Genomic DNA, 27085 nt, shown 5'->3' on the forward strand with positions numbered 1-27085 from the left:
ACGCATACTAGCATACTACGCATACGGCAGATGTTGAAATAGTGGAAATTAATGTTGAAATTAATTTATGCAATATATAAAAAATCACAATCAAAGAAATCGGTATCTATGTATATATATATAATAAAATATAGGATGACATGATTAAAAGAAAGTTATGTTATATGTCAGGTTTGTTTCAAAATATTATGCACACAAAACAAGTCGTTGCTCTATTAAGTTGGCCCCAACTGTAGGGAAGGCCTATGCCTTGGAAAGTATCTGTGTGTGAGCGTGTGTAGTTTTGTCGGTTTAACTTTGTGATGAGCAAAGTTAGTGGCTTGACCGTGCCAGCTGTTGGCCATGCTGGTCACGTTCTTCGGGTGACTTTGTTTTCGTCTAAATGGGAAATGATAAAATTGAAAATAAAAGCATATAAACACACATGCTCACAGGAGGAAATAAATGTGTCTTGAGACAACAACAATGGCAACAGGCTACAAGTTCATTGATTGCCTGCTGACCCAGAGAAATATTTGCCGGCATAGAATGCACAACATTCATTGAAGGGTTAACTTCGAGTAATTGCATTTGGCATATTTTAATTGGATTCCTGTGGTTGGTTCTTGTCAAAGTGAGGTCAATCTAACCGAATCGTTTTCTTGTGAATCTTATTCCGAACTATCGTAACTTGCGTACTATGTAAAGCATGAAATAATCGTATGCAATCTATTCAGTTTTTTAACATATTCATCCCATTTCGCATCCGCCATTTAAATACAAACACGAGTCCGATATAGTTGATAGTATTTATATATAAGTTTATTATAGAAGATTCAACACTACTTACGTTAAAAATATTGTACGTCTTATACTTATTGACTTCTGTCATTACTTTTGTTGTTCTTCTTTTGTGTTTTTGTGTCTATAACGAAATTTCTAATTTCATAAAATGAGTATGTGTCGTGTTATATGTAGATATAAATGTATAATAATTGCATATGATCGATGGCTTGTACATGAAGAGTGGGGAAAAATTGCGAAATGGCCTGGATATACTCGCATCTTTTAGGTAACTATCTGATTTTATATTTAGTTTAGTTTAGTTGGGAGCCTAATCAACGCTCGATATCGACGCCAATGACGGGGCCTCGAGATATGTGTACTTCGTTTAGATACAAGATTCAAGATACAATTAGTTAAGTACAATTACGATAATTATTGTTCAACGTTTATGCAAATGTTGTGGAGTTCGTAGAATTAGATTTCGTTTTTCGATTTCACTTTAGAAGGTAGCCTGTGTAAATGACACACGTATAAAATGAGTTTACGTCTACTTACAAGTTACATAAAGTTGTTTGTTTTGTCTTACTTGTCTTTACTTTCGGTTTTTGGATTTAGGTTTGTGCTTCGTGTTTTTTATTTTCCAAAAATCTACTTTTCTTTTTCTGCATTCGTCTTCCAACTATTCCTATCCAACTAATTCATTCCATTTCCCAACCCACCAGGAAGCGCGAAAGGCTCACTCATCTACCACTATCTAATACTTTCTTTGCTAAGTTAACTAAGTCGTAATTTTGGTAGGGTTTACTATTGTAAATGTTAATATTTTAGGCAAAACAGAAGCTTCAATTTGAACAGAATCATAATATTTTGCGATCGTCTTTTAGGCTGATCTACAAATGAGGTTTGCAAAATGTATCGCCTATTGCAAAAATTTGGTTTAATTCTGGATTAATTGACAGGTAACAATTATTGCGATTTATAAATGTCTCCAGATATGTTAATTGTCTAAAAGAACAAACTCTGAAACCATAAACTAAGTAATAATACTTTTTCGATAAACAATCTAATAACTAAATATTGTGTTTCAACAATATGCACAGTAGCGTTGTACCTAGTGCAAATTCACATCCATTACACCCAAAACATCAACAGTTATCAGACTACCTTTCCAATTCAACCTCGTCCTAGGCGATATTGTGAACTTTGGCCGACAGGCAATTGTGCACGACGAAGACAACCGGCTTGGGACAACACTCCATGTCCAGTTCCTGCAATTAGATCACGATTAACTAAAGTGTCCCACTTTTCGGACGCACTCACAATCTCTCCATCCTCGCCAAAGTCCAGATACAACATCCTGGCGCCGTCATCGGCGGAACCCTTCAGCTTGTCGAAGGCGAACTGCCACAACTGCGTCTTGGCGGTGGCTACCGTCGGAGTGGTTGGAGCGAATCCACCGCAGTCGTACAGAAAGAAGCCTCGGTTTATGTGCACAACCAATTGACACTGCCGGCCCTGGAACAGGCAGCGGAAGGAGAACTCCCTCTGGTAGTTGACCGCCTGGTGGGAGCCCTGGACGAGAGACCTGGCCCAGGCGGCCATGTCCCGGTGCGTCTCTGAGCGAAGCCAATAGACGAGCACTCCGCGGGCGGTGCCGCATCGTACGCAGAACACTGTGGTCTGCTGGCCCTGCAACCGATTCAATGGCAACGAGTATAATATTTGCGTTGTTTCGATGTCAGTTATGAACTCACGTTCAGGGAGGAATTGTTGCCGGCTCCTGCCAGGCGCGTTGTGGCCAGGGCGTAGATTTCCAGGGGCCGACTCCAGGCCTCCACCGACCAGGGAGCACTCTCGTATATCCGGAACTCACGCTCCGTAACCGCCACGAATATGGGCAGCCACTTGTCACTCTCATCGGAGCTCTCGGAACTGGAACGACCGCTGGGCTGTTGATCGAAGAAAGTTACACCTTAGAAATAGTTGCTTTTCAAATACTTGGGTAGAGCATATGTTTTAGATTAACTTATTACTGTGTATGGTGGTTAGAAAGCGAGATAGCAAATTTTTCTTATCATGCAATGTGTTTATTTTTAAACATAAGCCTATGTAAGTAAATAAGTTACTCCTATCGGGATGTTGGGTCAACTTACACTTACCAACTCGCCGGCTACAACGCTGTTCGAGGTGCCGCTGCCTCCGCTAGCCGCTCCGCCCCCGGCGCTACCAGAACTTCCTCCGCCGCTCATCCGCTTGCTCAGCCATCCAATGTGCTTCAGTTCGCCGATGAGGTTGGTAAGCGCCCGATTGGCCTCGGCCAAAGCGCGCTGCGTGCTGGTGCCCATCGCCGAGTGGAGGGCATTGAACCAGACGAGGGCCTCCGCCGAGTCCGCTGCCCGCAGGATGCAGGAGTGCACTCCGTCGGGCGAATGCAACTCGAAGCACCGGTTTTCTAACGCGGAGAAAGATGTATGATTAGCTTCGAGTACTAATGGATATTCAATAAAACCTATCAGGGTTTCATATCTTAAAATTTATGATCCCTTTGTTCTGCAATTTTGTGCACTTGAATATTATAGCATGCTGTACATTTCATAAATAAATTTCGACAGCAGCTAAAATCTCTAACATATCTCTAATTACCCGGGTCGATGTATTTGAGATTCCTGGCCAGATGCGTCAGCTGCAGCGGGATGTATCGCGTATCCGCCCGGGGTGTCGTCTTGGGGGCGGGCGGCGACGTGGGTACGCCTGGTCCCAGCGGACAGAGGAAGGCCCGCTGGAGCTCCCAACCCACTTCCGAGATGATGCTTGCCTTCCGAAAGTAGGGCGTCACTTCGCGCAGGAATTTAACTGCAAAGTACAGAGGAGAAAACCAACCGGGGACATAACCATCAGTGCAAATCAAACGTTATCGCATGAATATGGATGCAGGACGGGATGTTTGGTGGGGGGCACAGTGTCATCAGCAAAACACTCGCAAATGCACTAACAGCATTCAATCAGCCGCAGTTAGAGCCTTCTTCGCTGGTTCTGCTGTTGCTGTTGTTGCTGCGGAAGTCTTGGCAAACGCTGCGGCATAAATTCATTAGGGTTTCCGCTCCATTTTTATTCGATTTACACACCCAAAGTCCCCCCCCGGCTAGAGTCAAACCCTTGAGAACAGTGGGCACAGCTTTATGGTTTAGTACTTAACTTATGTTTACCTCGAGTTTCTTACAAACTACAAGCAACATTGTCATATATTCTTAATAAAATAATCAATGAGGAGTGGATACCAACGACGATTTGATTTTAGTAGAAGCAGGAAGTTTTAAACTTCATACCTTGCTATATTTTGAAAGTTCGTAAATAATTAAGAATTACAATGGGATGTGTTCTACTGTATTCTGCTGTATTCATTAGAGAGTAGACCACTGTGCAACTACTATGCAAATGGTGCTGACGATGCCAGGTGCTATGGCGGTGATGGCAGGGGGCATTTTCCAAGTCTCCCCACTCCGAGTCGCATATCTAGCTTGAAAAGTTCCATGCCATATCCCGTCCCACTTGATATGCTCAGGATTCCGCCCACAACATTTGCACAATTTCCGTTTGCTGTTGCCGTTGTCGTTGCTGTTCCTGTTTTGGCGTTGTTTTTGTTGTTGTAGTCCTCGGTTGCCGTTCGAGTGATTTGGAAATTCAATTTTCACACTTAATGCCATCGGCCGACGGTTGCAACCGGTTGGCGGCGGTTCGTCCGACTCAATTCGTGTGTTTAGCTCGACTAATTAGAGCAGACGGCCACACGGCGGATGGGTAATGCTCTATGGCAGGGGGCCTGGCCAGTGGCCACCCACCTGCTAATTGCTCGGCATTTACGTGCTCTGAAAGGTGGAACTCCGAGTGCCCAACTCCTGCGCCTTTCTGCAGCTCTGCAAACATTTGCACTCACAAATATGCGACCGACGGCAAACAAACGGGCAAACAAGCGGAGAAATAAAATATATAAAAAAATGTTGCATAGCGGCAGGCGCAAAGTGTGATTTTTTTTTTTTTTTTTTTTTTTACGATTACGATGATGTTTTTATTATTTGATCAACGCACTGTTACCCACGTTCGGCATTCCACAGTCTTCGGGTGGAGACGTGTTTCTTTCAAGCTACGAATAGCAAGTTCTAAAAACTACAACAGTATAGTGAAAGTTAAACACAAAGTGTAAAGTGCAGTTTGCACAACTAACAATTATTGACTATAGTAATTATTTACTAAAATAAATAATTATTCCATATTGTTCTGGTAATTGTTATATGTGGACTTAGAACAATGAATCAAAACGACATACGTTCTCAGCGACAATGTGAACAAGACGAGCGCCGGCTCTCTTTACAACGCAACAATGCATACTTTTCTTTCGTCTCACCGCAAATCGGTGATCGAGCACCCTCACCTTCAACTAACTCGAAACTTTTGCCCTCAGCGAACGACAGACCGCGTTCTTGCTCTCCCTCTCTGCCTGCTTCGGCTCACAAGTCGTGGAGCGAAGAGACCGCCTCTCCTACCCCGCTCCTCTCGCAGCGCCAAACGACCGTCCCGGGTAACTGTAACACTGCAATAACGAGTGCAGTGACCTCACTGGCAACTGCCACAACATCAACTTCGTCAGCGGCCCAACTAATTATCGCTGTGCCAGCTGTAAATAATTCAGCAGCACTGACCGTTTGCAACAACAATAATGCACGTAAAGAAGAATCAAAACAAAAGCAGAAGTCGATTTCGACTGTGCAGACTGGCATGGATCGCTACATCCAAATCAAGAGAAAGCTCAGCCCTCAAAACAATAAGGCAGGTAATCAACCCAAAATCAATCGAACCAACAACGGCAATGAAAACTCTGCAGTAAATAATTCAAACCGATATGCTATCTTGGCTGATTCTGCGACCGAACAACCCAACGAAAAAACGGTAGGGGAACCAAAAAAGACCAGGCCTCCACCAATTTTCATACGAGAACAAAGTACAAATGCACTTGTAAATAAACTCGTTGCTTTGATTGGTGACAGCAAGTTCCACATTATCCCACTTAAAAAAGGAAATATTCATGAAATAAAACTACAGATCCAAACAGAAGCAGACCACCGTATAGTGACTAAATACCTAAATGATGCTGGTAAAAACTACTACACATACCAATTAAAAAGTTGCAAAGGGCTACAGGTAGTACTTAAGGGCATTGAAGCAACAGTGACACCAGCTGAGATAATTGAGGCTCTGAAGGCCAAAAACTTTTCTGCAAAGACAGCTATTAATATTTTAAACAAAGACAAAGTTCCGCAGCCACTATTCAAAATAGAACTCGAACCAGAGCTCCAGGCACTAAAGAAAAACGAAGTGCACCCAATATACAATTTACAGTACTTGCTACATCGGAGGATCACCGTGGAGGAGCCGCACAAACGTATCAATCCAGTTCAATGTACTAATTGCCAAGAATACGGCCACACCAAGGCATACTGCACCCTTAAGTCCGTATGTGTTGTCTGTAGCGAACCTCATACTACCGCAAACTGCCCCAAAAACAAGGACGATAAGTCTGTGAAGAAATGCAGTAACTGCGGGGAAAAACATACTGCAAACTACAGAGGCTGTGTGGTGTACAAAGAATTGAAGAGCCGCCTAAACAAACGTATTGCCACAGCACATACATACAACAAAGTCAATTTCTACTCTCCGCAACCGATTTTTCAACCACCCCTAACTGTCCCAAGCACTACTCCAACAATTTCTTTCGCTAGCGCCCTAAAATCCGGACTAGAAGTGCCCGCCCCACCGACAAGAACTGCTCATTCCGAACATACACCGACAAACATCCAACAAACACAACAAAGTGGCATCGAAGCTATGATGCTATCCCTACAGCAAAGCATGAAAGACTTCATGACGTTCATGCAAAATACTTTGCAAGAGCTCATGAAAAACCAAAATATCCTGATTCAACTTCTTGTATCTTCAAAATCCCCATAATGGCTTCCCTACGGATATCTCTGTGGAACGCAAATGGCGTTTCACGGCATACACAAGAGCTCACACAGTTCATTTACGAAAAAAACATCGACGTAATGCTACTATCAGAAACGCACCTCACAAATAAAAACAATTTTCATATACCAGGATACTTGTTCTATGGTACAAATCATCCAGATGGTAAAGCTCATGGAGGCACTGGAATACTCATCAGAAATCGCATAAAACACCACCACTTAAACAATTTTGACAAAAACTACTTACAATCTACGTCCATAGCCTTACAACTCAACAATGGTTCAACGACTCTAGCCGCAGTCTACTGCCCACCGCGCTTTCCAATCTCTGAGGATCAATTCATGGAATTCTTTAACACACTAGGTGACAGGTTCATCGCAGCGGGTGACTATAACGCCAAGCACACCCATTGGGGATCTCGACTTGTGTCGCCAAAGGGTAAGCAATTGTACAATGCGCTTACGAAGCCAGAAAACAAGCTAGACTATGTATCCCCGGGTAAGCCTACATACTGGCCAGCAGACCCAAGAAAAATCCCAGACCTGATCGATTTTGCAATTACTAAACATGTCCCCCGCAACATGGTCACCGCCGAAGCACTAGCAGATTTATCATCAGATCACTCACCTGTTTTTCTAAATATGCTAACTCGCCCCCACATCGTCGACCCACCGTATAGACTCACAAATTTTAGAACAAACTGGCCAAGGTATCAAAAGTATGTCTGTTCACACATAGAACTAACGACGGCATTATCTACAAAGGAGGATATAGACAAGTCAACGGAAACTCTCGAAAACATTTTAGTTTCGGCTGCAAAGGCTTCAACCCCGCCAGTGACGTATGCAAAACCAAACTACATCAAAACTAATCGCGAAATCGAGCGGCTGGTATTAGATAAACGACGCCTACGAAGGGATTGGCAGTCTAATAGATCACCAATTACTAAGCACATGCTTAAGATAGCCACACGCAGGCTTACCAATGCTCTCAAACAAGAGGAAAAAAACAGCCAACGTTCATATATCGAGCAACTCTCTCCCACCAGCACTAAGTACCCTCTTTGGAGAGCTCACAGAAACCTAAAGACTCCAATAGCGCCAATTATGCCACTCCGAAGTCCCTCTGGCACCTGGTTTCGAAGTGATGAAGAAAGAGCCAGTGCTTTCGCTGACCATTTACAAAATGTATTCCGACCAAATCCCTCTACCAACACATTTATTCTCCCTCCTTTAATAGCAGCCAATCTAGATCCTCAAGAACCCTTTGAATTCCGACCATGTGAACTAGCAAAGGTTATCAAAGAGCAACTGAACCCAAGAAAATCGCCTGGCTACGACCTAATAACTCCAAGAATGCTCATTGAACTCCCAAAGTGTGCTATTCTTCACATCTGCCTGTTGTTCAACGCAATCGCCAAGCTTGGATACTTCCCTCAAAAATGGAAAAAGTCGACCATAGTAATGATTCCAAAGCCAGGAAAAGATAAAACGCAGCCATCATCATATAGACCGATAAGCTTACTAACATGTCTTTCAAAGCTGTTTGAAAAAATGCTACTCCTTCGGATTAGCCCTCATCTTAGAATAAACAACACACTTCCAACACATCAATTTGGCTTTAGAGAAAAACATGGAACCATCGAACAGGTCAACCGAATCACGTCAGAAATTCGTACTGCTTTTGAACATCGAGAATACTGCACAGCCATTTTTCTAGACGTCGCGCAGGCATTTGACAGAGTGTGGCTCGATGGACTTTTGTTTAAAATAATCAAGCTGTTGCCCCAAAACACACATAAGCTACTGAAGTCATACCTATATAACAGAGTGTTTGCAATAAGATGCGATACAAGCACTTCACGCGATTGCGCAATCGAAGCTGGAGTGCCGCAAGGCAGTGTACTGGGTCCAATCTTATACACCCTGTATACGGCGGATTTCCCCATAGACTACAATCTAACAACCTCCACGTTCGCTGATGATACCGCGATACTCAGTCGCTCGAAATGCCCAATAAAAGCCACGGCACTCCTATCCCGACACTTAACATCTGTAGAACGATGGCTTGCCGACTGGAGAATTTCAATAAATGTTCAAAAATGCAAGCAGGTTACCTTTACCTTAAACAAACAAACATGCCCACCACTGGTCTTGAATAACATATGCATTCCACAAGCCGACGAGGTAACATATCTGGGAGTTCATCTGGACAGGCGGCTCACTTGGCGCAAACATATAGAAGCCAAATCGAAACATCTTAAACTTAAAGCAAGGAACCTCCACTGGCTCATAAATGCTCGCTCTCCACTTAGTCTGGAGTTCAAAGCTCTTCTATACAACTCCGTCTTAAAACCTATCTGGACTTATGGCTCCGAGCTGTGGGGCAACGCATCCAGAAGTAACATAGACATTATTCAGCGAGCACAGTCAAGAATTCTGAGAATTATCACTGGAGCGCCGTGGTACCTTCGAAACGAAAACATACACAGAGACCTAAAAATCAAATTAGTAATCGAAGTAATAGCTGAGAAAAAAACGAAGTATAACGAAAAGCTGACCACCCATACAAATCCCCTCGCAAGAAAACTAATCCGAGTATGCAGTCAAAGCCGGCTGCACCGCAACGACCTCCCAGCCCAGCAATAAACTTATTAGGGCATTAATGAAAAAAAAAAACTATCACTAAGTGAAAGTTAATTAAGTTAGATTAAGATTTGAACACTTATTGTTAGTCTCTTAACACAAAGGGAAGATTCAATAAATAATAAAAAATTAAAAAAAAAAAAAAAAAAACTGTTACCCATGCGGCAACTTAATTTGATCTGCTTAAATTATTTTATTTTACAATGTGTCTTGGTTACTTAAGACTAACAGATTTTTAATCCTAAAAATGATAGGGAGAATTATAATAGTTGATATAACATAGTAATTATTATTTATTTGATTATTCTAATGAATTTTAAAACTAAGACTTTCTAGGTCAAAACCAGGTTAGGGAGGTCATGAGGGTGGTGTCGCTTGAGTCTTCTTTTGACTCTAGTCCGAGGGTCAGCATTGACCACAGCTGCAGTTCCTAGCTTCCTTGCTAGGCTGTTGGGGCAAAGTGTGATGAAGCTTTTGCGGAAAAAGGGGAGTTTCGGATGGTCGGGCGGGATTTTTTAAAGTGGACTGCAGAGCAAACTAAGCCAAAAACGACAAACGAAAACCTAACTGCCAGCGGCAAAAGTTTAGATGCAACAGCAAAAACAACAATAACAGCGGTAATAAGTTGTGCAAATTTTTGCATTTAAGTGTAAATAAAGTTGAGAGTGTGTGTGGGTGTGTGTGCTGTGTTGCTAGAAAAACAAACGAGTTATGGAAAAGTTGGCTGAAAACCGCCGCAGGCCACAATTGTTAGCTGCTTAAGTATGAATATTTTCGCTCACATTTTTCAAATAAATAGGGTTTTGCTAACAATCCACTAAAGATTAAAGTCAAGGATTTGCGAAGTGCTGCTAGCATGTGGGTTAAGTCTATATGACTAGAAATGGTGAGTAAACGAATTTTTGGGATGCTTTTAATGCAAACGAAAAACTCATGAAAATACCCAGGAAATATGTTTACCTAATGGAGGTGTTTATTTAATCCGTGCTAGCTTTTTGCAAAGTTTACTATTATTTTCAAGGGCCTGTCTGTTTATTTTGAATTGCATTATCGGCTAAAAGTTGCCAAAAATTACAGAATAAGCTTGTTTTAAAAAATTTCGTAGTTTTTATCTATTGCACTGCCACTTTCTGTCTCTTAGCATAAATGAAATATATTATTTTATAGCCAAAAATATAAGTTGTAATTTAACCCCGATGTTGTTTGTAAGTTTTTAGCCATTTTCATCTCTTTGGTTAGTATAAATTGTCCTTTTTATGATATATATTACTAAGCTCCTTGCATTAACTTATGTACAGCTTTTCTTGATCATCCAAACTATAATAATATCACACAAAACGCATTCATTTAACACTGCTCTCTTGCTTTTCGCCCACTTAATTCACAGCCAGGCCAAAAAACTTTTTTACACCTTTGCCGACAAAAGGAAATCCGGAAAATCCGGCAGAGCTGCCACCCAAAAGCATAAATCAAAGAGGCGGCCGTATAGTGGGCGTGGCCGGTCGGAATATGATATCAACAGCAGGCGGCATTCGGAATTCGGCAAATCGTGCGTTAAAACAAACTTTGCACAAAACTTTTGCGAGTAAAATCTCACGCGTTCCTGGCGAAGAAGTGGGCAGGTTGGTTAAGTAGGGGGCACTTCGGTGGAGGTGGAGGTGGAACTGGTGGGTTTGGGTTTGGGGGTTTCGTTGGTGAGTCCGCAAATGTGTGCCAAGCTGTAAAAACCATTGCTAATGGACTTCTGGGAGGCGAAGGCGAGCAAAGCCAACTGTCGTCGCCTCCTCCGTCGGATTCTCCGGAATCTCTCGCTGACATTTGGCAGTCGGAGCTGGAATCCAGTTCCAGGTTCCCAGTTGCAGATCCCCCCCACCATCCGCCCGTTCCGCGCCTTATTTAAATTACAATAAGACTGCCTGTGCGCAAATCCTCCGGGCCAAAGTTGTGCGGCCAGCGGAGCTTGGCAAACAACTTGGCCAACTTGTAAATTGAAGTTCGAATCAGGAGCTGTCCCGAAGTCGGTGGGCGGAAAGGGGGCGGGGCAGTTCTGAGCTGCTGAGTTTGTCGCCACCCCTTTATGGCCAAGGGCTTTAGAAATGTGATTACATTTGCGCCACTCTGCGTGCCTATAGATCTGAGCCACTTTAATTTAATGAGCACTCCACTCCGTCGAAATTATGAAAACGACCGCAAACCGAAAGCCGAAAATCAAAATGCGCACTCAATAGCAAAACGAGTGGCGAAGGCAAATTTCTGGGCACAGAAATGGAGCGGGGTAAATTGGCTAATTGATTGGATTGGTTTATCGAGGGGATGTGGGTCTACAAACAAGTGATTATGTAAATGCAAATCAGCTTAAAAAAAAGGTACCCATTGTTGTTTACTGTCTGTAAGTGAGCTTTAAAATTGATTAAGAAACAATTGTTTCTAGATAATAGTACAAAATAAATACATTTATAACAAATGTGACGTGTACATTTTCGGAAATATATTGTTTATTTTGGTCAGAAAAAATTTAATTCATTTTAATTACCGCATAATTTAAAATTTAAAATTAAATCAAATTAAATTTCCACAGTACAAGAGCTTTGAAGATTTTCCGAATTTTAGCGAGAATAGTTTTGCCGCTGAAATTGGCTGGCTGTAATATACTTTGGGCGCGAAGAGGCGGCGAAATGGATCACCAGCAGCTCAGCATGGACATGTGCTGGCCAAAATTAAATGCGAGTCAGACTCTGGGACAGATACATACATACTTGAGCTCTGGGCTGCGCGGCATGCGAGGCACGTTGGAGACGATGACGTGAGTCTTGGAGGGCTCAGCCCGAGATGGAACTGAAGTTACGCGGGATGGGGCAGGTCGGCTGTTGATATTAAAGCGACATTAACATTGAGCTTGATGGCTGCTTTGATGGGCCACGATACGTTTTTAAATGCGCGAATATCGCCAGTTTGTCAGTTGTTCCACAAATTCGCATTCGTACTATGCATCTGGGAGCGAGTGAGTTATCATAACCCCCGGCGATGGCGACCTTGCGACCGTTACTGAATTCTGATGGGAGCATCGGTGGCACTCCCCGCATAAATAGGAGGCACCCACAGCAGCCGGGCACAAACAGTTAGCACTCGTCCACCAATCAACATGAAGAGCCAACCCATCCTGATTCTGGCCGTGTGCCTCTTGGCCCTCTCCGCCGTTTCCGCCATGCCACAGCGTCGGGCGAAGAGTCAACGCCAGGTGGAGTACTCATCCACACCCTATCCGGCTGCTGGCTTCCGCCCCAGGGTTCCCTTTAATCTGCCCGGTGAAGTTCAACCCAAGATCGAGACGGAACCACTGACCACCACCAGTACCACGTCTGCCAGCGAAGTGGAAACCCTGGAGAATACCGAGCCACTTAGCACCACCGAGCAGCAGCAGCCGGAAGCGGGAACGGTAGCGGATTTGGAATTGTCCATCCGCACGCCTGCCAATACCTACGGAGCCCCTGAAGAGCAGGATCCCCTCGTGCCGGACACCGTAGTGGTGGTGGCCCAGGAGCCAGCCCGCGACTTTCAGCCCCCCTCCCTGGATGCCGTCGAGGACTTTGCCGCCGATGTCACTGTTGCTGCTGATGGCGAGCAGCCTGTTGCTGATGTCCCTGCCCTGGGCCAAGCGGAGTCGGAGGACGATGAGCCCGAGGCGGCGGTCAAGGCTGTCACCCCGGCTGGAGCCTATGGACCACCCGCCGCCACCTACGGTGTGCCTGAGCTGAGCGAGACCGAGAACGAGTTGGATCTGGAGGAGTCGCAAGTTGAGCTGGTTGAAGAGGAGGCGGCGGCGGAGGAGGCGCTGACCAACGAGCTCTCTAGTGGTCGCCTGATCCTCCTGCCCTTGGGCGCCAGGGGAACACAGTTTGGTCGCCTCATCCTTGCCGTGGAGCAACCACGCCAGCGCCTGAGGAGCGAACGACTCAGGCGGATTTAGGGCTTTACTTGCTTGTCCACGTGTGTGGAATATTTGAACGAAAATATACGTACTTGTTTCTACGGAATATTTCTGCAGTTATTTTTTACTTATTTTACCAGTCGTTACCTAAGAAATTATGAAATATCTTACTTAAAAGTTTTAAATATCAAAATAGATCCTTAAGTTTCCCATGGAAATTTCATGGAAATTCTATAGATTTTTTAAAGGATTTCTCGTATAAACTAATTAAAGCGACTGTTTAACTGTGGCATCTGCCCAGGAAATGTGTATGCCAAGAAATAGAATTGGCTGAGTCAAAGGTCTTCCGCAGTACAACTCCTACTGGAACTCCAACTCCTGCACCGACTACATCCTTTTCCCCATCATTTCGAAGAGGAAGTTGTTTCAGCACAATTCTGGTGCACGGCTCATTGCGTTGTTTATGCCAAATGGTTTGGCATGTGATTGGGTCACGCCCACGGGATGCACAAGTGGGTGTGTCTGGGATTGCCGCTTTGCGGTGCACTGCGTGTGTATGTGTGTGCGCAAGGACATCCCACCCATGCATCGCCTAATTGATGCTTACTATTGTTTATTGTGTTATGAACCAGGAGTCGAGCGGATCGCAGCAAAACACAATTCAATGGAGATGAACAGGAAACGATGCTCCAACTTCGCCTGACCATTTTCATGATTACGATGATGATGCTGGTGTGATTGTGTACTTGGCTTGTTATTAGATCAGGCCTGGGACTCGTGTATCGCTTTTTAGAGTGTCAAGTGGATGTGTTCTTGCAGTTAACAGGGAGAGGAGAGCCAATTACCGACTAGTTTGTAATTCCTATTGAAACGTTAATTTTTAATTGTATCTTTGCATTTAATCGTTAAAAAGGGCTTTCAATAACCACCTAAAGGATTTTGTAAATTAAACGAGCGTCAAAGTTGGTTTTTCCCATAAACCCTTGCTATATTTATGTCTGCTAGCTCCTGCGTGTCAGCTACTGAGACAGTTGAGAATGTAGTGCGTAGCTTGCAAGGATCCCACCATCCCTGCATCCCATCATGCCAACCTTGCTCAACGAGAATCGTTCTCGCTTTTTGCCATTCGACGCCAATGGGCGTTGGTGTACCGCCCACAAGGAGCGGCTATGTATTTTTGGGCCATTTGATCAAATGGAAAGAAAACTTTTCTCATTACTCATTGCCAAGCCGGGGCAAACAAACCAGGCAACGAACCAACCAACCAGCCATCCAGCCAGCCAACAAACCAGCGCAACTAGCGGCAGTCAACAGCTAACAGTCAACAAGAGTGGAGTGGTGGGAAAATGGGGATTCGTGGCAAAAGAGGAGCTGGATGCTGGGGGATTTACAACAGGACCCAGCTGCAACAGTGGCAATAGCAGTCGCAGTGGCTACGGCAGTGACTCGCATGTTTTGCTGAGTAATCCCACGTATGTATTTGCACTAAAACCCTCTGTTCCGCCTTTCCAGCTCGGTTCACCACCATGGGACGGGTGCCACAACAACGGGACAAAAAAGAATCCCCACTGTCGGTCAATTAATCACGGTTGAACAAGTTTGTAAAAGATTATCTGTGCTGGTTTGAAAATGGGGGAGAGAAAAATTAAAGACGTAATTTATCACAAAAACAAGCAGCAGACAAAGCATACTTCAAATTTATTGTCACTGAGGGGGATCTGCATTTTGAGTTGGATCTAGTCCGTAGTTGGGAATAGCGATTAAGCCTGTGCTAAACAAGGATTTATATCAATAACATGGAGTGGAATGGAATAAAATCCATGGAATATTTAACAGTTCCATATGCCATAATTTTTCCTAGTAACTATAAAGAAAAGCTCTATGTGCCAATCTATCCCACTGTGCCCAACTGTTTGCAATGGCACTCATAGTTTACTTCTTAGTTTGACTCGCGTTTTTTAAGCTTTCCCCTTTTTCGGCACTCCACCTTTCCCATTTTCCGGATTCGTGTGCGCGAAATGTTTTACGCAAATAACAATTTGACATTTTGGTAGGGGAGTAACAAATGTATCATCGTTGTGTACCCACCTTCCAGATCTACCACTCGACCGGACCGCTTGAGGGCCCTCACCGCCTCGTCGTGGGTGGCGTCACGTAACTCCTCTCCGTTGACGGTCAGGATGGCGTCGCCGACGTAGAGTCCCTTGGCCTGGTCGGCGGCCATGCCCCGGAAGATCTTCGAGATGAGGATGGGCATGCGGTTCTCCCGGCCGCCCTTGATGGAGATACCCAGGCCGTTGTTGTCCGACTTGATGATCCGCACATGCCGCTTCTGGTTGGCCACATGGTCAGGTACGTCGCACATATCCATTCCGCCACCGTCGCCAGCATTGTTGTTGTTGTTCAGGCAAGGATCGCGGTCCCCATTGTCGTTGCTAGCGGAGCCGTCTAGCTCTGTATCCTGGATATTCATGCCCTGCAGCGACGCGGAATTGGGCAGGGTGCCGTTCTGGCCACCTCCACCTGTGCCACCACCGCCTGCGCCACCGCCTCCTCCGCCACTGTGATTGCTTCTGTGGGAAAAAATAATAATTGCATCTTAGGCTTATCGCAGATTGGTATTGTATGTAATGGTTAATAGGCAGTCACCAATAACTTTGTCAGTCTTAAGGATATAATTCATTTTGTTGAATATTATTATATTGACCTACAATCTACTGCGTGGCCACAACTATTACAACATCTTTTATAAGAAACAGAAGTGCTGGCAGCTCAAACATAAATATTAGAATGTTTCTAAAGACGAAAGCAGGTACTCGATAATAGTTTCCTAATTGCATATCTGCATTTCCTACGCACTCCTTTTGGTTAAATGACGGGTAGTCGAGGAATTTTTTAAGTTAAATGAAAACCTTTTGTCCTGAAAGCAATAGCAATAACCTTAAAAACCTAAAAAACATGTTTTTGAAATAATCGTGCTCCATGATTTTTTGATCCTAATAGACCGCAACTTACCCCAAGGTTCCATTTAAGGTAGTAGACTGTCCATCGTTCGATGGCTGCGCCGCCTCACAGGACTCGTCCAGGCTGACGGCCAGGAAGTCCGTTTCCAGCGTGACCAGGACGCGGTACCAGGCGCCGCGAACACGCGTCTCCATGTTGCCGCATCGCAGTCCTGATGGCGAAGGGGAGTGCTGCTGCGGAATGGGCTGCTGGGCCGCCGGCGGGGTCCTCCCCAGACTCGAGGATTCCACCATGATTCCTTTCTGACTTTAAATGCACTTTGTTGTTATGTGATTCTACATGGCAGTCGCCGAAAAGGTCTGAAAGGATAAGAAAATATTATGTTCATTGCTAAAACTTTGCATGCGACTTTAAAATGGATAAGTTTATTTTTTGTTTGGGAAAAATAGTTGATAATTTTCATTTGACCCATAATAATAAATCCGCAATTTCTGGCATTCCAATTAATTGCAGACACAAATTTAAAATGACTCAGCAATAAAACGCTTTCTTGCTGCAAATGAAATTTATTAATTTGCAGTGTCTGATAAAATATAGGCTTAGCAAAATTTATTGGTATTTGGCCATAATTAACATTGCGACAGTTGAACGGATGCTCAGTCAAATAACACTAATTGCGAAGATAAGCGATTCAATTTTTACTGTGGTCATTAAACGTATGTAATGGAAATAGACCAGTTGAATTTGTGTCATTAGAGAAATACACATTACTGCCGTCCCAGTCAGTGATCCACTAAGATAAAATCAAAACTCCATGGGATCTTCAGTTAGACATGCAGATGACAGAGGCTGAGGGGAATGGCTTGCGATAAGCGGATATCAAATTAAATGTCCGGCATGCGGATAACACACACGGAGGCAGAAATGCGTAGCGGAAGAGAGGACATTTGTCATTGTTTTGCCAGTCCAGGATTTATTGCATTCTCCGACAAGTGCAGAAGATAGGAGTGTTATAGGGGTGGAGGTGGCGAAACGAGGGCGGGAATGCAAAAACCCGTACCATTTGGGGCACACATCCTTCGACATTCGGCCACATCCTTTCACATCTTTGGCGGCCGCAGTGCAACAGTTTCCCGCTCGGAGTTCTGCAATTACGCATCTTGTCGCCGCCGCGGGACTTTTTTCTATGATTTTCTATTTGACAAGTTGCCAGTCTCCGAGGAGCAGGAGTCCTACCAGAGATGCCATCGTGACACGCAGGGGGATTCCCCAGTATGCAGGGAGAGGAGTGCGAAGCCAGCATCCACTTCGATTTCGTGCTCACGCTCTCAACCGGAAAAGGACTGCTCCAGTCAGACACATCCTGTTTCTGTGATTGTGATTGCGCCTGTGTTGGTGCCATTTGTATGTACATTTCCGCTACGATTCAGCAGGAAGTAATTTTGCCCCTGCTCTGCTGCTGCTGCTGCTGCTTCTCTTCGAATGTGCTGCTGTCACCAAGTCTGTTTACTTTGCAATTTATTGTGCAACATTTGTAATTATTATTGCAATGCCGCAGCCCAAGGCCCCTTCGAAGACTTGGCGAAATTCATAAAAAACCTTCCAAGTGTGTGACTGCTTGAGACGAAGGACGAGGGCGCTGGCAACGTTGTCATCAACACGCTCATAATTGTAAGTAAACAGACCCAAGCAAACTCTATTCGTTCATGAATATATCCTTGTAAGGACGCAAGAGGCCTGTCTTCTGGGACTGGTAAGGTAGTGATAGTGAAAATTAAATGGGGTTAAACCATGCGTTTCTCAGTACGTTATCATCGAATGCCCAAAGAATTCAATCTCAATTTCCAAAAGTTATGCCCGAGCTATAGCTGCGACCGCAAAAAAAACTGAGAATAAAATTTTAAATGCCTTCCCGACTTTTGTATAATTATCGAATAACATTTATGTATAGTACTATATTTACTTCGATTATTAATAACTAAGGCGACTGTATATTATGAGGTTTTAAAATTTTATGCAAATTTATTATTTTCTGAGATTCGAATAAATCATTTCTTAACTAGAATTATTAAATGATTCAAACATTTATACATTGTATTCAAAACCAACAATTAACGGGGATACATGGCCTCGGCTGAAGTAATAATATATTAAAAAAGTGGTATACATCTAATATGAACACTCTAAGGTCAGAAACTAGAATTTTCTATTTATTTTCATTTTAGCTAAAAGAACCTTTTATGCAGATAGACTGGATACAAGTTTGTGAACAAACGGACAGAAGGACACAACTTTATTATGTAATGATCATAAATACTGATATATAAATACAACTGTCTAAAATACAGATATCCTCTAAAAGAGCATAAAAAGAAATTGTCCCAAAACACAATAAATACATAAAATAATAATCAAATTAAAAAAGTTTCCTAAAATATGACCGCGATTTCGATACTTTTTTTCCAAGTCCATAAATTGCTGTAAAGCGTATAGGTTTGGGTTTTAAGCAAATAGAATAACAATTCTTGCAATTTCCATTGTTCTCAACGTATTTGCATACTGCAAGCTATTTAAATTTAAAATAAATATTTTATAATTTACGAAAAAACGTCGGCAGTGAGAGCATTAGCAAAGTACCCCGTCTGTAGAACGAAAACATGTGACCCGCTGGCTTGGCCAAAGGAGATTGGACTGTTTGTAAGGATGTGTGTCACGCCCTTTTTGCCGGAACACCCCGGCAATCGGACCTCCTCCAAGTCCTCAACTCCCTTAAGCCCCAGCCCATGTCATCGCCTAATAAGCGCCTGACGTCGCTTTTTCATGCTGCGCTTTGGCTAATTTAATGCCGGGCGGTCATAAATTATGCGCCCAAAAGTAGGCAGCGCGAAAATCGTCCAAAAAATTGAGCACAAATGCTGGGAAGTGGCAGCAGCTGCTGCAACCCATGCACAACCATATACATTCTACACAGGCACATACACATGCAAGTTGCATTCAACTCGAACAGAATTTTTTTCGCGCTTTCGTGTAATACCTTTTTTTGGCGCCGCTTCAAGCGTTGGCTTTTTTGTCCGATTTGTTCGCTTTGTTTTTTGTGCCAATTTTTTTTAATGCAAACTTGGTGATGGGCGAAAATGGAGGTCCTTTGTATCGATACATAAAGCAGTAGCGGCAGCAGCCCAATGCGGAATTGCCATAAATACGTAACGCGTTTTTCCTTCGAATCGACCTCGGCCGCACCACTCCTTCTCTCGAGCGGAAATATATTACCCCGCATAAGTGTGTGTGAGTGTAAGCGGGAATTGTGTAAGTATGGGTTCTGTGGCAGGGCCATCAAAAAGTCATAAAATCATAATTTGTAAACGAGAATTTATTTCGAAAAATATTTATGGCCGACTCTGGCTTCTTTTTCGCGCCGCAGAAGCTGCATGGAATTTTTGCTATTTGCTCCGCTTTTCAGACGTGTGTGTGTATATGTCCCTGTGCATGTATGTGGGTGTATGCGTGTCGGTGTGCAAGCGTTGCTTCATTAGAGCGAGTGGAAACAACCGGCGCCCTCACATTGTTTCCCCACATTAATTTAATCCGCATCCTTTCCCGCCGCGACCCTGCATTAAATTCTTTTTATCCGAACCATTCAGGTTCCTGCGATTAAATGGAAAATGTATGCAAAAATTTTGCGCCGGTTGATGGCGGAAAGGTCTCCTATACGTTTAATGGAATCTTGATCGTTATCGGCCAAATTGACAACGATATATTGCGGATGGACGGTGGGAAAAGAAAGGCCATGCTGAATGGTCGTTTAAAATGCGGAGCGATTTTTTATTGCATACTTCGGTGCTCCTGGGAAAATGGGGGGAGAAAAGCCCCCAAAAGAAAATCGTTTAATGTTAATGGAAAAATCAATTTCAAACTATTGTGTCCAACGGACTGAAAAGTGCTTCGTAACTGTACTGTAGCATTTCATTAATTAAAAACATTAAAATTTCGAAAGTAAATCCTTACTTAAAACGATGACATTTTACCCTTATTAGTTCAGTAGGTGCCATAAGCTTCTGGGAATAATCGAACTAGATATTTGATACAAGAAACAGTTCACTTTTACAAAATATTATGTAAATATAATTGCTGGATGGTGCACAGCCGAACGAAGGACTTTTCTAATGGTTGTTTAACGTCATTTAAGCCAATTCATCGCCGTTCCCACCGCTCTCCCTTTTCCGCCATGTGGCCACACATTTGGCTTAGCTTCGATTAAGGTAAAACCCACATGGGGAACACAAGTCTTGGCCTTGACACCGCCCTAGCGCACTTTCCTTCCGACCTTTTGACCTCCCCAGCCTCGGCAGCCTGCCGCCCCTCAACCTTTTTTACCTCCAAGCCGCTGATGCCATCAAATCCTCTTAATCATTCTTAACAATGCCGCCACACGTTGTGCTGGCATTAAGCTCTCAGACCGCTCAACTGGTGGAAATCGATACGCATTTACGGACGTATACTCGGAATATCTACATATAAATTGCGCACTAATGATCTTTAAATACACATAATGCCCAGAACATGCCGCATACACACACTTGAACTGTGGACCAAAAAGCCGGTTGCACTGTTGGTTTTGTCATTTAGTTTCTAGACATTTGTTGTGTTAGTTTTTGTAATTTTTATAATTTGAGAACTGAACTGATAGTACAAAAAAACCTTAGGAGCGTTGCGTTGACACCAGCTAATACAGTATATTTAGTTTGGTAATCATGTATGGAGCTGTATTGGGTTCTACGTAATATAAGATACCAATAAACCTAAACTTTAACATGCCTCATGATCTGATTCAATATTTTGTGCACAACCACTATCTATATTCGAATATAGTATGTAACACATTTGTTTTAATTTCATAACACGTTGGATCACAGATGAAAACTATTTAATATTATTACAAAATAGTTTGTCTGTATACCAAAATTATACAATTAAATATTTATATATCAACCAGCTGTTTATTAAATAGCCCAAATTCACAATCTAAATGTATGATTTTATTCGCAAGTAAAGTGACATTTCCAGAACAATAATTAGCTTACCAGCCTTGAACATATGTATAACTCAGCCAAGAATAAATGGAATGGTTTTCTCTAATCCCCAAATCCACATCTATTTATAGTCCCTTACTACCGCCATTTTGTGTCCCAGTGTGAACGCGGCATTCACAGTTGACCTGGCCTCATGCTGTCAGTTTGCCACTCATGTGTGTGGGATTCGGATAGAAAGTTTTTTCATGTGTTTACCGCAAAGCCGCCACTGCGACCGATAAAAGCCAAAACAAACCTCCGAGATTTGCTTATTAGCACATACAGCACCGCCCACACTGGCTAGCCTTCCCCACTTCCCCACACTCAGCGCCACAACATAACCCGACTTCGTCTGACAAATTATTCAGCATTGATTAATTATGAAAATGCGTTTATATCGATTGTAGAGTGCGGGATTTTGTTTGTGTGTGTGTTTGCGGTAGGGTGCACTATGTGGAAATTTACCCCTTTTTTGGACAAAACCTATTTTATGAAAGTCGGCCGATTAAGATAATATTAAATGCATGCATTCATAACACACCAATGTTTAGTTCTGCATATCAGAAATAAATATAAACGGCGCCACAATAAAGATATTAGCTGTGTCACGCCCACAATTTTTGGTATTATAAAAGATATGGACCCAATGTAAAAAAAAAAAAAATTAAATTTATCCGTTCTGGAGTTACAAGGTAAAAAAAATATAAGGGGCTGTGCTACGCCCACAATTTTCGGTATCATAAAAGATATGTATGTATCTTAATATCGTTCTCCGTTCTCGAGCTATTAAATTTGGCCAGAAAAAGTGGTCAAATTTCCCATAGTGTGGTGGTTGCGTGTGCATAGACTTTTGGGGAGCGATGGTTTTCTGGCCACAGCTCTGGTGTTTGGCCAATTTCAATCCCAGAACCAATTCATGTCTGCTCATTTATATTAGGTGACCTTCTGTAGTGGTCCGAACCAATAGCAATTGCGATTAACTAGACGTAATTGGGGATTGACTAGTAAAACGGATAGTTCTGAGTACAAATTGAGAAAAGCTCTATCTAAAACTTAATTGATTATATAATAACTGAACCGAGCAGTTGTTACGTATATTACAAAACATCTATGATTAAAATGATAAGCAAACGATAATAAGATAGCATTTATTAGGAAAAGAATGTGAGTTTAATTTAAGGTTTGGACACGTACGTACCAAGATTCATTTGTATGGAAATTTTACTGAGCAAACAACAACCAAATATTTTATCAATCCCAGCTAGCGATGAGAACTCATTAAAAACAAATCAAGATACCAACCCGATCCCCAGCGGCAATTCGACAGGATTGCACGTTTGAAATACAACCAACTGATTTCGTGCAGTGCAGAGCGACCAGGGGATTATTATGTACGGCCGTAGGCAACCACTCAACACTCCCAATGCGAGCATGTAAATGAGACGTTCGGATTGAAGGAGATCGCTGGTGAAGTGGGTGGTTGGGGATGGGACTGTGCTACAAGGTGTGCGGAGTATCTGTAATCACTGAAATGGCGGCTAACAGCAGGTGGCCAGAGACAAACGTCGAGTGGCAAATGAGGGGGGAAAGAAAATGCGGCGGCTTACCGGCAACGTTCTTTACTTATTAATTGCCAGTGTCTTGGCATAATTTTCACTCATTTGTCTGTTGAATGCAAGTGGATCTCCTCACGTTCAAAAGAAGAAATGGCAATGCACTGAACCCTTCCGACAAATAAATCCACTCCATTCACAGCCAGCACAGGGGCAAATTTGTACCTTATTGTGAAAATGGCATATAAAAAGTACAGTAAACTGAAGTAGAAAAAATGTAATTGAATAGAGTAGGTACAAATTTTATTTAAATCAGTTTAATCCCGCAGAAAAAGCAAATACTGTCAAAGTTAACATGTTGTTTAATTAAAGGCTAATATGTAAATGTGTACCTTGTTAGTACCTTTTATCTTTTATTGGTATTTCACTAAAACTAGTAGTAAATATTAAAGGGTCTAGCCAATATCCAATGTAATCCTATAAGTTTCTTTTCTCAGTGTTCCTTTTTACAAAATGCAAAATGTGATGCAGCTTCATTAAGAGCATTTTAAGTGCGATATTTCCCGACGATGCCGTCGCCTCTCAGTCGCTTCGGTGAGCTGTTGAAAGGCGCAAGGAATGACAGTAGGTAACGGAAACAAATGGAATAAGAACCCGGCCAAGAAGGGAACTAAGCAGCCAACAAGATGGTGAAGGGGGATTTGTGGAGTCGGGGGCTGATGGCCCAAGTGGAAATGCTCTAATGCACGTAATTGCACGTCGCTCTGATTAAGTTGGCGAAATTTGGTTTCTTTAATGTTAGAGAAAGCAGGAGAATGTTAAGCCAAAAAGCGGATTACACTTTTCTAAAAACGTAGTTCCTACGCTGAATATGAAAGTGATCCTGGAAAGCGTGCCGCTTCTATCTTAAGCTAAGACTTCACATATGCTTACGGGATTTCAGAGAATTTATTTCTAGTCCAATTTGTTAGCCCCATAAAAGCATATTTCGATTTTAAAAGCGAACAAAAGAGGTCAATTTAGTAGAAATGTTTAGCTTTTACAATTCTTAAAATATTATTGGGTTGCCCAAAAAGTAATTGAGGATTTTTGATATAGTCGGCGTTGGCAAATTTTTTCAACGGCTTGTGGCTCTGTAATGGCATTCTTTCTTCTGTCAGTTATCAGCTGTTACTTTTAGCTTGCTTTAGAAAAAAAGTGCGCGAAATTTTGTCCCCTACCCAAGTACTCCCCTTACGATAATGTTTCCCTCCATAAAATTTAATTATTGTCCACTAGGACAATAAAATAATAAATAAAAGGCTACACCAAAAAAAAAAATAAATTTTGTTTACATTTGTTTGTTTGGCGTCAATTTTAATATGGAGCATTTTCGTCATAAATATTTAAAATATTAAATTGAATTTCTAGTAATTTTGTAGTAGTATAGCCTTTACTTCGTTCCTTTCAACGAACAATATATTTGTTATTTATTGTTATATTTTTCTTCCTACTACACTACTTGGACATGAAATTAAATCACAACTTCCTTATGACTTGGTAATTCATTTATAAGAAGGTCCGTCACCTTATATCTTTATCTACATATGTATGTACATATGCCAAAGACGCTAGAATAAGTGTCTTTGCATTCTTTTTGATTCTTTTCCATAATGATGAAGTACGATTTTTCAAGTTTCACTTAGTGGTTTTATTATAATGGGTCTTATGAGTGCAGTAAGCACATTTTACGCGAAAACCCTAAAGACAAATATTGTACTCCAAAATGGCATAAATTATATCAATTTAGAACCCAAACACAGTATGCAAATGAAATTTCAGGGTCTAATTCTTTCAGCCCGCGATAGCAACACTTTAAACTCAAGATAATGAAAATTGGGCTTTGCTGCATGCTCTCTTCGTAATAGTAATCTCCACCCCTCGGAACCGCACACACCCACACTTTTAAAGGGAAAGGAAGAGAGCAAATGGCAACAACAAATGATAGCAGTGGTTATCTGTCAACACATATCGGCAAATGCATGTCAATTACCGCTTAAATGCTTAGCACAAAAAGCCGGCAAAAAGTGCGGAGTATGGGTGGTTTGAGTAGGTGGGTGGCGATGATGATGAATGCCGATAGTAAACGGAATTAACTTTCACGCAGCATAACGGCAACGAATGCAGCAGCGGCGACTTGAATGAAAGAAAAAGCTTACGCCGTCGCAGGGACGGAGCTTTCCGGCAAAGCGCGCGTAGTAAATGTGCGGGTGGTGTTTTGGGGGAGGAGCGCGGTATAAGCCATCGATGCGTGGGTGCACACTCTTTGTTGACAATAAAACATATCCAAGAAAATCCACAAAAATACTCCGAAAAATGAAAATAGCGAAGCAAACCAGTAAACACCTACCATTCGATCGTATTGCGAAGTACTTTGCGAAAAGCAATTAATGCTCAGAAACTCGAATTGGCGCCTGCGCGTAAACACACACCTACACTCACTGACACACACTGTGGCGCTCCCGTGATCCAGTGCGTGCGTGTGTATTAGGTATTTTTTGCTTTTATTATTTTTTATTATTATTTTATTTATTTTTTTTTTTATTTTTTGATTTTATTACACTACGCGGCGGCTACCCTTTTTTCAGAGTCCAGAAAACCTGGTCAATTGACATGCAAACATTTACGCGATGCGACGTTGGCCCAAGTCAACACTTAACATTAACAAATGCCTTACTACAATACTGGTCGGCCAATTTGTTCTTTGCTTTTTGTCTGGCGCTTTTCATTATTATTGTTTGTTTGGCGGCGACGGCGGCGCCCGTAAAAAGCCGTTAGAAAAGCGGGAAGCTGAATTCGTTGGCGTTGGTAAGTCGCGAAGCAAAAAAACGTACGAAAACGCACTTTTATTTTAAATAAGATATGCGTGTTGTTTTACCCCGCAATGTATCCGATATAGACCACTTCCGCTGTATTTTTCAAATATTCGCAGAGGGAACCAATAGCAACGCGGGTAAGATTCAGTATAAAAAGAAATAAATGTTTGCAAGAGCTTAAATAGACTCGGCTCTCATGAAAAGCTCCCTCTCTAACAAAATATAAGGGGCGGATAAGCAATGTTTAGCAGCTTACTCTCTTTTGTTGCTGCGACAAATTCTTGCTGAGACAAAGTTGCAATGATGTTGCAGACACAAAGCTTGTTAATAATATTAATATTTTTTTATAACATATAGAAACACATTTTATCAAAATTGAATATTCTAATTCCAAGTGCTGAAAAACCTATAGAAATCTTGTAATGTTTCGATGTTATTATTTTTCTAGCTTCGATCATGTTGCCAAAAAATATTTTTAATTTCTCCCTTGCAAACCCACTTGCTGCTGAGTAACGGGTACCTGATAAAACGTTCTCTTATGTCTGCGTTAGCTATTCATAGGGGGCTATAAAGCTAGGACTCTTGCGTTTTAAAAGCGATTAGGGTTTTCCTTATCGATATCTAATCGATGTTTGAGATATCGCTCGACAATCGCACGACAAATAAGATGCGCAACGTCCATAGATTCGTTTTGCAGTAAGCAGATATTATTAATATATATGTATATTATTTTATATATTTTAAGTTATTTCGCTGGTGTGGAAAGCCATCGTTTCGCCTCGCAAGCAGTTGAGATTGTGGAGATCTAAGAGTAGAATAGGGTTTCTTTATTAAACATATTCAATAGTTTATGTCGACACTAATGATAAATATAATCCAAATCAAAATAATTAGTCCGCTTTAATAAATCCCAGACCAAAATAAATACTTTGACACCGAATACCTCGTTGTTTTTTTTTATTTAAATTTGTTTGTTTATTTTGTTTTTGTAAATAAGTAACAGCAGGCAAAACGGAATAACTCCAGTTGCGCAATGTGAACACCATTTTTGATTTGCGAAAAAAAAAACGATACATTCGAAGATTCTACAAATTTCTTTGGCAATCACACGTGTTTTCGGTTGGCCATTGAATTAGACGCAGCTTTAATTTATTCATATTGGGTAGGAAAGTGTAAGCTTTTGTATTGAAAAAATATAAAAAATAAACAAATAAAGGGTTTCCTAGCTATATTTGAAGAAAAAATGGGTAAAGCTGCTGTTATGAGCTTTTTGGAACGACAAAAA

The 27085-nt window shown here is 42.1% G+C and overlaps 3 protein-coding genes and 1 long non-coding RNA gene across 7 annotated transcripts, besides 3 other annotated features; 3 read left to right on the top strand and 1 right to left on the bottom strand.

Moving 5' to 3' along the window:
• Window positions 1-775: 775 nt before the first annotated feature.
• Window positions 776-25951, bottom strand: Syn1 (Syntrophin-like 1). Of its 4 annotated transcripts, none has more exons than NM_168937.3 (8): window positions 25863-25951; window positions 16375-16682; window positions 15448-15929; window positions 3409-3618; window positions 2925-3217; window positions 2520-2714; window positions 2086-2454; window positions 776-2033 (listed from the first exon to the last, which is right to left on the bottom strand). In NM_168937.3, exons 2-8 carry the CDS (start codon window positions 16614-16616, stop codon window positions 1950-1952), a joined length of 1875 nt encoding a protein of 624 aa, NP_730686.3. In that variant the 5' UTR covers window positions 16617-16682; window positions 25863-25951; the 3' UTR covers window positions 776-1949. The 4 variants fall into 4 exon arrangements, with proteins under 4 accessions (NP_730686.3, NP_524205.2, NP_001262191.1 ...); NM_079481.2 differs by having other exon boundaries at window positions 2919-3217; window positions 15448-15932; NM_001275262.1 differs by having other exon boundaries at window positions 15448-15932; window positions 25335-25951.
• Window positions 4801-9887: a mobile genetic element.
• Window positions 4860-9581: a mobile genetic element.
• CG14564 (uncharacterized protein) lies at window positions 12574-13463 on the top strand (the record flags this gene model as incomplete). The annotated part of the gene is made up of 1 exon (NM_141104.2): window positions 12574-13463. One exon carries the CDS (start codon window positions 12574-12576, stop codon window positions 13396-13398), a length of 825 nt encoding a protein of 274 aa, NP_649361.1. The 3' UTR covers window positions 13399-13463.
• lncRNA:CR45957 (long non-coding RNA:CR45957) lies at window positions 22646-23332 on the top strand. The gene has a single exon (NR_133297.1). It is a non-coding gene; the product is annotated as a long non-coding RNA:CR45957 (long non-coding RNA).
• Window positions 24159-24269: a mobile genetic element.
• Window positions 25232-26738, top strand: CG7370 (uncharacterized protein). The gene is made up of 2 exons (NM_141106.2): window positions 25232-25475; window positions 25573-26738. Exon 2 carries the CDS (start codon window positions 25615-25617, stop codon window positions 25837-25839), a length of 225 nt encoding a protein of 74 aa, NP_649363.1. The 5' UTR covers window positions 25232-25475; window positions 25573-25614; the 3' UTR covers window positions 25840-26738.
• The last annotated feature ends 347 nt before the right edge of the window (window positions 26739-27085 follow it).

Source organism: Drosophila melanogaster, chromosome 3L (genome assembly GCF_000001215.4).
Source record: "Drosophila melanogaster chromosome 3L".
Taxonomy (NCBI): Eukaryota; Metazoa; Arthropoda; class Insecta; order Diptera; family Drosophilidae; genus Drosophila; species Drosophila melanogaster.

Coding starts and splice junctions, on each gene's coding strand:
- Syn1 (NM_079481.2), bottom strand. CDS start 16,616: ATGGTGGAATCCTCGAGTCTGGGGAGGACCCCGCCGGCGGCCCAGCAG. Junction 2,455..2,519: donor GCAACAATTCCTCCCTGAAC/GTGAGTTCATAA, acceptor AATCGGTTGCAG/GGCCAGCAGACCACAGTGTT. Junction 2,034..2,085: donor TTGGCGAGGATGGAGAGATT/GTGAGTGCGTCC, acceptor ATCTAATTGCAG/GAACTGGACATGGAGTGTTG.
- CG7370 (NM_141106.2), top strand. CDS start 25,615: ATGCGACGTTGGCCCAAGTCAACACTTAACATTAACAAATGCCTTACT.